Source organism: Vigna umbellata, chromosome 1 (assembly GCF_029865625.1).
Source record: "Vigna umbellata cultivar VRB3 chromosome 1, Vumbellata_1.0, whole genome shotgun sequence".
In the NCBI taxonomy this organism is placed as follows: Eukaryota; Viridiplantae; Streptophyta; class Magnoliopsida; order Fabales; family Fabaceae; genus Vigna; species Vigna umbellata.
In genome coordinates, this window is record NC_142165.1 from 18,795,857 (window position 1) to 18,806,587 (window position 10,731).

General features: G+C 29.1%; 1 protein-coding gene across 1 annotated transcript; it reads left to right on the forward strand.

The window, feature by feature from the left end:
* The first annotated feature begins 4,025 nt into the window (after positions 1 to 4,025).
* Positions 4,026 to 8,351, forward strand: LOC124844943 (squalene monooxygenase SE1-like). Its single transcript, XM_047321961.2, has 8 exons — positions 4,026 to 4,532; positions 5,542 to 5,653; positions 5,749 to 5,923; positions 6,195 to 6,363; positions 6,705 to 6,923; positions 7,068 to 7,343; positions 7,569 to 7,847; positions 8,049 to 8,351. Exons 1-8 carry the CDS (start codon positions 4,281 to 4,283, stop codon positions 8,154 to 8,156), a joined length of 1,590 nt encoding a protein of 529 aa, XP_047177917.2. The 5' UTR covers positions 4,026 to 4,280; the 3' UTR covers positions 8,157 to 8,351.
* Positions 8,352 to 10,731: the final 2,380 nt, after the last annotated feature.

Here is a 10,731-nt window from a genome sequence, read left to right on the forward strand (position 1 = left end):
GATCATTTTTCATGTGTCTAATTTGTTAACAACATATTACACACATTGATAAGAGATGCTGATTTTTTTTCATGTGATCCATCTAGCATGGTGTGAGTTAGAATTAATTAATCCTAATGATAGTATCATGATGGTCTCAAATTCTTCTCCTTCATACTTTTCTTCACCCACTTTTCTCGTTCCTTTCACTCCAATTACCTTCATCAACACTCATAACTCATCATTCAGTCATAATTTCTTCTTCTCCAATCTCATTTTCTTCACCAGACTACATAACAACAATGTTTGTTTTTCTACACTTATTTGTTTAGAGACACACTTTGTTTGTCAAATAAATAAATACAAATGAGTTTATTGAAAAATTTCATATTTGGTGGATTCAAATTAGGATTGGATGATGAATTATGTGTGTTGATTAAGGTTATTGGAGTGGAATGAATGAGAAAAAATTGGTAGAAGAAAAGTGTGTTTTGTTTAGAGGAGAAGAAGTCGACCGTGCCATTATAATTATGATTAATTAATTAAATTACTTTTTTTTAGCATGCATTATACGAAACATGTCCTTACTTAAATTAAGAGTTTAAACATAACTTAATTTTAATTAAATTCTTTTTTGATAAAATTTACACACTCGTGTTCTAGAAAATGTATTCAATTATTTTTTAACATCACATTGTTTAAACACCAATCGTTACTTCTTTTACCATAAATGTTAAAATACAAATGCATATCACTCATTTATGGTCAAATAATTATTAGTCAACTTTTAATTTTAGCCATATGTATATAATGAAAAATGTTCTTATCATACGCATATTTTAAAAAAACTCCAATTTAGTAAATTTTATTTTTAATACGTTATTTTCATTTTAAAATTAAAAAAAATATTTTTAATAAAATATTTTTTATGTTTTGATGTTATTTTTCCATTTAAGTCTTTATACGCAGATAAATAAATTATATTCAGTATTTTCGTGAACCTTATTAGATCAGTTACCTATTTAAAATAATTTAATCACTTATTAAATTTTTTCCAAAGTAGATAATAATATTTCCATTTTTTTTATAATACTAAACTTATTTATTTATTTGTTGTTGGAAGCTCTGTGACTATGAACATTTCCATCTTTTTCTGTGGAAGACAATGAATAGAGAAAGCAAATCATAGTCTACAAGTAATTATTTCTACCGTCAACTGCGAAGGGCTGCGAATCAACAAATGGTGTTTACATCAATCTTCTCATGTTATTATTATTTCAAATTGTAAATAAACAGTACCGTCCACTTTCATAAAAATAAATTATGATTTTATTTTAAAAGATGAGATAAGTGAAGAGAGAAAGAAATATTTAAATTATCTTATATTAAATTCTTAAATGATATAAGATTATTGGATGAGGTAAATATTTAAATTTTTTATAAATTTGAAAAATTAAAGTCATATTAACTTTTTAAAATATTAAAATTAGGTAGTTTGAAACCTCAAAGTAATATTATAAACCTTAATTTTTTTGGTTTGATTATGAGATAAATTCTCAGGAAAGCTCGAACTATAGTGTTATATATATTTAATATAGTTTTTTTCTTCCATCTGTCCGGTAAAGCTTACTATATTTAGAAAATTAAAAAACTATTTTATGGTAAAATCTTTTACATAGATAAAAAAATATTTTAAAAAGTTAGCAACTAAGTTTACATTTAAATAGTAGGTTATAATAAAATTAGTAAAATAACAACATGATATAAATGTTATTGGCCTAAGTTTGAAATACTTTTAAATGATTTGACAAATAATATTGAAGTTAAATCATTTTTAAGATATTTACGATGACTTATGGAATAGAAAAGTTTTTTAAAACCTATTATAATGTCACCATGAACTCCTTTGAAGTTTGAACCCCTTATTTCCATAATGATGGGCAATTTCCCTACCATCTTTGACGGTATAGGCAACGAAAATAACAAAAAGTAAAGCCAAAAATTATTATGCACGTGACAGTGAATTACCACAATAAAAATAAAAATCAAAGTGAATATATTTTACAATTCTACAAATTACTTTCCTTAGGTCTTTATTATTATCTCTTTGTTCTTTTATTTTGTGTTAATAATATATTTTTACTCAATTATTTAGTGTTTAATATATCCACGAGCTTCTTGATCATTGATATCCAATAAATAGATAGCCTCACATTCACATTCTTAGATAATTAATCTTATGTTAAGATCAATCAATTTAGTTTGTTCCTTTGTTATAAAGAAAAATTAAGAAAAAAACAATCAAAATAATCAAGATCGAGAAGTTTGTGAAAACAATAAATATAATTACTACCATGGGAAAAAACAACAAGAACAAAAGAAAATAAAAAATCAATCCGATAAACATTTGTAATTATGACAAAAAAAATTAAATCACTTAAAGGAAAACATATTGTCTCAGGAGAAGAGAAAAATTGTTCATTTTTCATTGCTCAAACAAATTCAAAGTATAATGAATCTTATTGATACTTGTGATAGGAGATAATTAAGCTATATTAATTTGAAGTATATAAATTGTGAACGTTGGTAGTACTTTCTATATGTAGCCAAACTAATATTTTCTAAGCATAGATAAATATAATTTTTGGGATTGTAGTTAATTTTAAATGTTTGATATATATTGAAAAAAAAAATTGACTTATGTCTTAGTAAGTCATATTATAAGAGTGGTTTTCTTTTCGATATTTATACATAAAAAGTCTCTTTAATAAAAGAATATTATAACAATTTTTAAATTTTTTTTAATAATCATCAAGTCTTGATTTATGAGTAAGAATATTATTATCTTTAATGTTGTGTTTACTTTCATAGATGTATTGTATAAGTGGATAAGAAAGTGACTAACTTTGACGTTTGCTTTCAGTGATTTAGGTTGATTTGTAAAGACAAATTTAGACGATAATAACCAAATTATATCCTAGCATGAGTGAATGGATTAAACGAAAAACAAAAAATACCATAATCCCCTACTTATCACACACACACACACACACATATTTGTAATTAATTTTTGTTTAAACTATTTTTTATTAAAAAAATGATGATTTTATTGTTTTAGTTTCTATTATCATATCATAAGTTTTTAAACAAAAAACATGCCCGTTTCTTGAGTTTAGAATATGATTTGAAACTAGTATTATTTATAATTTTTTAGAATAAAATCAGAAAAGAAAAAAAGTCCATGCTCTCATTCATTAAACTATTCTCACTCTCGAGTAAAATCACGATTTCTTACGCAAAATACAACATAGCTAATAGAAAACAAAAGAGAATCCAAATTTCAAAAAACACTACCTTCACATTCTTCCAATCATTTACTGTTTTGAGAAAACCAATCTATTGTTCTTTTTTGCTTAACATTAAACATTTTTTTTAATAAATAAATAATAATTAAAAATTGAATGGTCTAATGATACATAAATAATTTTTCAATGAATTTATTAGTCATAAATGACAATTCGTGACTTGTTATCAGTCTTTTCATGCAAACAACTAGTTATAAATGACACTTGGTTATTCGTTATCAGTTTTTTTCATGCAAATAACATATCAATTGAGTAAATTTATAAACAAACACTATTTTTTCTTAAAAACTAACTTTTACATTTAAAAAATAAAAAAAATTATATTATGTAAAAGATTAAATTCTAAATTTCTACACTGAAGAACCAAAAAATAATCTTATGAAAATAAAGGATTGAAAAACATATTTAAAAAGTTATTATTTTCCCACTAGAAATTTACATTATACGAGAAATTAAATACATATTTAAAACTTATAAGAATTCACTTTTTTGACTTCTAAAATTTTATCTAAACTTTTAGGGACTCATGTGATTGCGCAATGGAAGGTGGAACATGCCCACACGGCGCAGATTAGCCGGAAACATTCTACTTTTATTTCCATTGTTTTTATCCCTTTTCATTATTTATTTATATAAATTTTATTATTTCTTTTTGGAGGTTGTTTTGTTCAGAAATACAGCTAATATGACGGTCCGTGGCCGTTGTAAACAACGAGTCTCGTGCCTCGCATGGCCCTATAAAACCCGGACCTCTCGTTCGAGCTCCGTTTTCCTTAACTGAAACGGTCCCAAATTTTCTCTGCCAGCGAGGCAGAGAGAGAAAGTAGAGCGAGAGGGAGTGAGCGAACAGCACCACACATATTCTTCCTCCGTCCGGGTTAGCGAGCGTCGCCGTGGTTCTCTTTCGAGGAGGTTTTTTCGATTTGTTTTTCCGAAATGGTGGATCCGTACGTTCTTGGCTGGATTCTGTTTTCCTTTCTGAGTCTCTTTGCGCTCTACAGCCTCGCCTTCGGCGGAGAGACTCGGCATCGCGCTTCGCCGCCGAAGCCAGTAAACAGGATCGAGTTGTCGGAAACCGTGACCACCTCCACGAGTGAATGCAGATCGGATAAACGCGACGGCGACGCTGACGTCATTATTGTTGGAGCTGGTGTAGCCGGCGCAGCTCTGGCGCACACTCTCGGAAAGGTAGATGTTGTTGATCCGTTACTCTTGCATGTATTATTTGGATATGTATTTGGATGTTTTGGTGATTAATAACAAATATGAATACAGACACGACATGTATTATTTGGACAAATTATTTGTTATCGCTTTTCTTGCGTTTATGTATTTTTAAAATTTTGTATTTATTTGAGAGGACAGAACCTTTTTCACCAATGAAGGTGTGAAGATGTATGTCCCATTCTCTGACTCTTGAGAAACGGTAAAATTAGGATGTTACCTGTCGATGATCATGTGCTTATAAGCATTTTGAAGATTTTATGTATGAGATTGAGTTTTTCTTTTCTAAGCATCATAAGTATGAATATATTCTAATTTAAAACAGGTAAGATGTTCAGTGCTTTTTTTTTTAGAATAATATATTAGAATACACATTCAAAATTTATGTAGAATTTTATTTCGATAATATCTATGCGTAATAGTTATCGTTCCAGGTTATAGTGACAGTTGGAAAAACTTTGAAATCAATACTTCTATATAAAATATTTATATTTATATATTTAATTAAGTTATTGACTTGTTTCTACGATTAGAAATCTCATTATTTTTGGATGAGTAAATTCAATAATTGTAGGTATTAATTATGCATGTTTGATTTACTTTTAGTTTTTTCAAAATATGAGATCAATCATTTTCTTCTGAGTTGTGTTTCTCACTTTTGAGGATTCGGATCTATGATTTCTGTTGTTACATTATTGTGTTTTGGATTTAAAATTGAGGTTAGGCCAGCAGATCCCGGTTTAAGGGAATTTCTACAATTGATGATCCTGTTGACACTCTTTGCATGTCTGGCTTGGTTATTATCCTCGTACCTTTTTAGTATACCGTTGCGAAGACCAGTGGAAAATTGAACTTCGTATGGGTCAAATTTGTTCGGCACTTACCATTTCTATTGTGTGTTGTATTGTTTATCAGTGAGATTCAGGACATACAGATAGATATGGGTATTGACTACAGAAATATTATGTTACAGGATGGGCGTCGAGTACATGTGATTGAAAGAGATCTCAGTGAGCCTGACCGTATTGTTGGAGAGTTGCTACAACCAGGTGGCTATCTCAAATTGGTTGAGCTGGGGCTTGAAGGTAATCTAAGTATTAGTTTTATACATGTCGTTTAATGTACTCCTAGATTCTGTTTAGAAATGTTCTGAGCTTTTTTCTGCTGTGTTCAATTGCAGACTGTGTAGACAAAATTGATGCTCAGCAAGTATTTGGTTATGCCCTTTTCAAGGATGGGAAACATACTCGTCTTTCTTACCCCTTAGAGAAGTTTCACTCAGATGTCAGTGGCAGGAGCTTTCACAATGGTCGTTTTATTCAGAGGATGCGGGAAAAGGCTTCCACCCTTCCCAAGTATTCATTTCTTCCTTTCTGGTTGTTAAAGAGTTGCAACTGCCTATGACTCTGCCCCCAAGATTCTATTCTTGTAGCAAATGAAAAGTATTTGGGATCCTATTCTACTTAGAATCTGGTGGTTCCTATAGTGTTATCTAATCATGTTATATGAATCAGTAATTCTATCAGAACAGAACTCAGAAATGATATGTGAATTAAGATGTTATTTTAGTTATTCAATTGAGGTAGAGGTATTTACGTGGTGTTTTTCTTTCTAAATATTCTGCAGCGTGCTATTAGAGCAAGGAACAGTCACTTCCCTAGTTGAAGAGAAGGGGACAATTAAAGGTGTGCAATATAAGAACAAAGATGGTCTGGAATTGAGAACATTTGCGCCTCTTACCATTGTTTGTGATGGCTGCTTCTCAAACTTACGCCGTTCTCTTTGTAATCCTAAGGTGAGAATGCTTTTAGCCTTAATCCTAAGATCAGATCCCTCAATTTCCTATAAACTGACCAATAACTATACCGAAAAAGGTTATTTGCTATAATTTATTCAGATTAGTTTTTTGGATCACATTATTCAGACTTTTTTTCCTACTAAGGTTTGGTTCATCCTTTTGCTTGTGAGAGGAAATAAACAGAATTCTGAATTACTAGTAAAGCAAAAATACTTTACATTTTTACACTCATTTGACGTATTATATGCCATTCTCCTTACAGAAAAACATGTTAAATGAATGTAAGTGTATCAAATTATCATTATCTATACTAATGTTTTATATCGCTGTATTTGCAGGTGGAAGTTCCCTCATGTTTTGTTGGTTTACTTTTAGAGAACTGCGAGCTTCCATGCGCAAATCATGGCCACGTTATACTGGGAGACCCTTCACCCATTCTATTCTATCGTATAAGTAGTACAGAGATTCGCTGTCTGGTCGATGTACCTGGTAAGAAGGTTCCTTCTATTTCAAACGGTGAAATGGAAAAGTATTTGAAGACGACAGTAGCTCCACAGGTACTGTACCCCATCTATGATCTTAGTTCTATAAAATGTGTTTTATTCTTTGCATGGATGTCATTAAATTTTCACCATGTGGAATCTTGTTCACTTTTAATTTTATTGGTCTGTTTTTGACGATGAAGTGACAAACTATTGCAGATTCCCCCTGAACTTTATGATGCCTTCGTAGCTGCTGTGGACAAGGGCAACATAAGGACAATGCCAAACAGAAGCATGCCGGCAGATCCTCTTCCTACACCTGGAGCCCTTCTGATGGGAGATGCATTCAACATGCGGCATCCACTAACGGGAGGCGGAATGACTGTAGCATTGTCTGATATTGTGGTGCTGAGAAATCTTCTAAGACCCTTGCCTGACCTCAATGATGCACCCACACTCTGCAAGTATCTCGAATCCTTTTATACCTTGCGTAAGGTAATGTTAGCTTTACTCCAAACTCATCTGCAATGTTAATTGTTAATATTTGTTAATAAAGAAGTTGAATCACAATATCTTTAAGTTATAACTCTTAAAGTGTTAGTAGAGGAAGTTGAACTCATAACTTCTTCTACTTTCTTTCTAAACTCATCAAACCAACTTTATAATTTCAAAGTGATATATCTCCGGTTATAAATCTGATGTTTACTCTTTAATTTGCAGCCTGTGGCATCCACAATAAATACATTAGCAGGTGCGCTTTACAAAGTTTTTTGTGCATCCCCTGATCAGGCAAGGAAGGAAATGCGGCAAGCTTGCTTTGATTATCTGAGTCTTGGAGGCCTATTCTCCGAAGGACCTGTTTCTTTACTTTCTGGATTAAACCCTCGTCCCTTGAGTTTGGTTCTGCATTTCTTTGCCGTTGCAATATATGGTGTTGGCCGTTTATTATTACCCTTTCCTTCACCTAAGAGAATATGGATTGGGGCCCGACTAATATCTGTAAGTTTTAAAAGCTATTTTATAGGCCCTTTTACGCTTTCTCTACTACTAAAATTTCATGAAAAAAATTACAAAAATTGTGGGTGAATTGCACTATTGAATTTGTAATTTTTAATAAGTTTTATCTAACTAATGAAATAAAATAATGTGCAGTCTTATATTTTTAGTTTAGTTTAAAAATCTGAAATTTTGTTTTGTTAGGGTGCATCTGGAATCATCTTCCCCATAATTAAGGCTGAAGGGATTCGGCAAATGTTTTTCCCTGCTACTGTTCCAGCTTATTACAGAGCTCCCCCGGTTGGACAATAGTGAATATGTTTTTGATGCAATACAGAAAATCAAGGTGCTCTCTAGATGAACAAGTTAGCTTTCTTTATCTTCCTTTTTTCGGAATTTGAGAGAAGGTTGAAATTCGTTCGTAGTTCTTTAAGCATTTTGGTTTCTTTGTAGTATGTTGTTACTCATACACTGTGTAAGTGCATGTATGATATCTCTTTTCCTTTCCTCCGTAATCCAGAAATTAAATATTTCATTCATCTCGAACTAAACTACCATCCAAACTGTTTTCTAAGCAAATGATTTTAATTATAATTTTCATTCTCATATCATCATTTACATTTAAACATGTATTTTTGTCTCTAACATTTTCAAGGATTTTATATTTTTTATATTTCGTACACCACAAACTTTTTCTTAACTTACTACATAAAATATTTATAGATTTTACATATTTTTTTCTAAAATAATATTTGTTCATATTTTATCTTTACTATTATGTTAATTTTTCAAGTAATTTGTAAATAGTTTTAGATGTTTCTTTTGGTATATATATAATTGTTTTTATCATAATAACATTATTTTTTTATGATAATATAATCACAACAAAAATGAAAACCGAATAAAAAAAAAGTGAACACCAAAAAGCAAAGTAATATTCTTAGAGCCATGCGTTCCAACTAGATGCCAAAAACACGTCATGCTTAAATTTATATTTGATGTATTTTGTTTCTTATTCTAATTTTACCGAAGATAAAAGAGTGATCACGCCTATAAACAAACAAGGAATGACTTATTGACAAACTTATTAATTTGTCCTATATAATCAAATTCAGATACTTGTGGTATAGTTATATGATATAAATATAAACATTACTAGAGATGCTTATAATTTAGAATCTAAAATACATGTATAAGATGAGGTGCGTTTATTTGAATAGTAATAATAAAGGATAAATATAATGAAAATAGATATTTAGTTAAAAAAATAATAACAAAAGATAGGTTAATTCAAATAAATGAAAGATATTGTATTACAAAGGGAAGATATTCTTTTTTGACAAAATTTATTACTGTTTTTACTTAAATTCTGATTTAAATGTTTGTTAATGTTTTTGTATTTTTTTTTTGGGTAATTGATTGATCTTATTAAACCCTAAATTTATAATATTTTGTTCAGAAGCTCTTTAAATTTGCTCAAAAGAAAACCTTACTTTTAATGTTGTTTGGTACACTTAAGCTTATTTATGCAATCAAAGTTTGTTGAACTGATGCTTAACAATCAGTTGAACAAATATCTCAACTTTTTTCTTAAGCAAATACATTTATGATTTTATTTTATTTTGTTAAACAAAATTACAAGAAAAATAAAACTTAAAAGAAAAAGAACTCTTATAAAATTTAATAAAAAACTTAATGGAAGATGATTTAAAAGAATGATAAGTCATAAGTATAGGATCAAAATAAAAATGTGTAACATTTATCTGTTGCAATATACGACTTTAATTTTTATTTCTCTTACTTTTAACAAAGAAGTTAAGCTTTGACTTACCATTTCACCTTTTATTTTATTTATATAGATTACGAACTTGTGCGTGGATGCACAATTTATCTTTTTGTTTTCATATAACGTACTAATCATATATATATATATATATATATATATATATATATATATATATATATATATATATATATATATATATAAAAGTATAAAATAATACCATTTCAATTTTTTTTCTGAATCATGGAATTCATAAAATTTTACACAACTTTTAATTCTTTGTTTGTTTTTCACATAAAAAATATATTTAGGCTTACAACTGCAGTGTTTTAATTTTTTTTTCAAAAAAATTGAAATTTGTATATCAAAATACAACTTCCCTTTATCTATTTAAAATTGTTAAAGTTAAATTTGGAAAAAAGACTTTCAATTTTTGTTTTTTGTTTAGAATTACACCCGAAATAAAAATGAGATTTTTAAAAATATCACCAAGAATAGTTTACATTCGTTTCAGAATCAACCAACTTAAATTATGTCATGTGGTAGACATTCTTCGTCAACGCGTATATAACTATGGACTTATTTGCTATAAAGGTGGAGAAGAGACAAGATAAATATACGCTATATATATATATAATTTTTTTTCTTCTAAATGTTCTGAAATGTTTGTTAAGTATTTATGTCACTTAGTCCAGTAATTGTAAAATTTTCTTCCTACATAATGTACATTACTTGAAGTTAGCACAATAATATAGTAGACATACCTTTATAAAGCATCTCTTATATATACATTTAGTTCAAGATACATACTTTATCTTACACTAACCACACATTTTTTTATTAGGATCTCTGGTATGGTAAGTCTCAGTATATATTAATAAAAATGTTTGCGAAGTTTTAAACAGATTTGCATTATAATTTCTCCTGGAAGTCCCAACAGTGTTCAGCAAATGAATAAATTGCTTAAAAAATAATTTAAAAGATTTTAAATGGGCCATTGACATCTGATTGCAATGCTTATCAATTAAATTCCCTGGACAATCAATTTCACAAAAAAAAAAGAAGAAATTCAATGCATCCAAGGACAACAGCTTTACAATAAAA

What these genes read in the sequence shown, in the direction of transcription:
- LOC124844943 (XM_047321961.2), top strand. Translation starts at nt 4,281, where the DNA reads ATGGTGGATCCGTACGTTCTTGGCTGGATTCTGTTTTCCTTTCTGAGT. An exon ending in GTTCTCTTTGTAATCCTAAG is followed by an intron (nt 6,364 to 6,704) that starts GTGAGAATGCTT and finishes CTGTATTTGCAG; the next exon opens with GTGGAAGTTCCCTCATGTTT. An exon ending in AGACGACAGTAGCTCCACAG is followed by an intron (nt 6,924 to 7,067) that starts GTACTGTACCCC and finishes AAACTATTGCAG; the next exon opens with ATTCCCCCTGAACTTTATGA.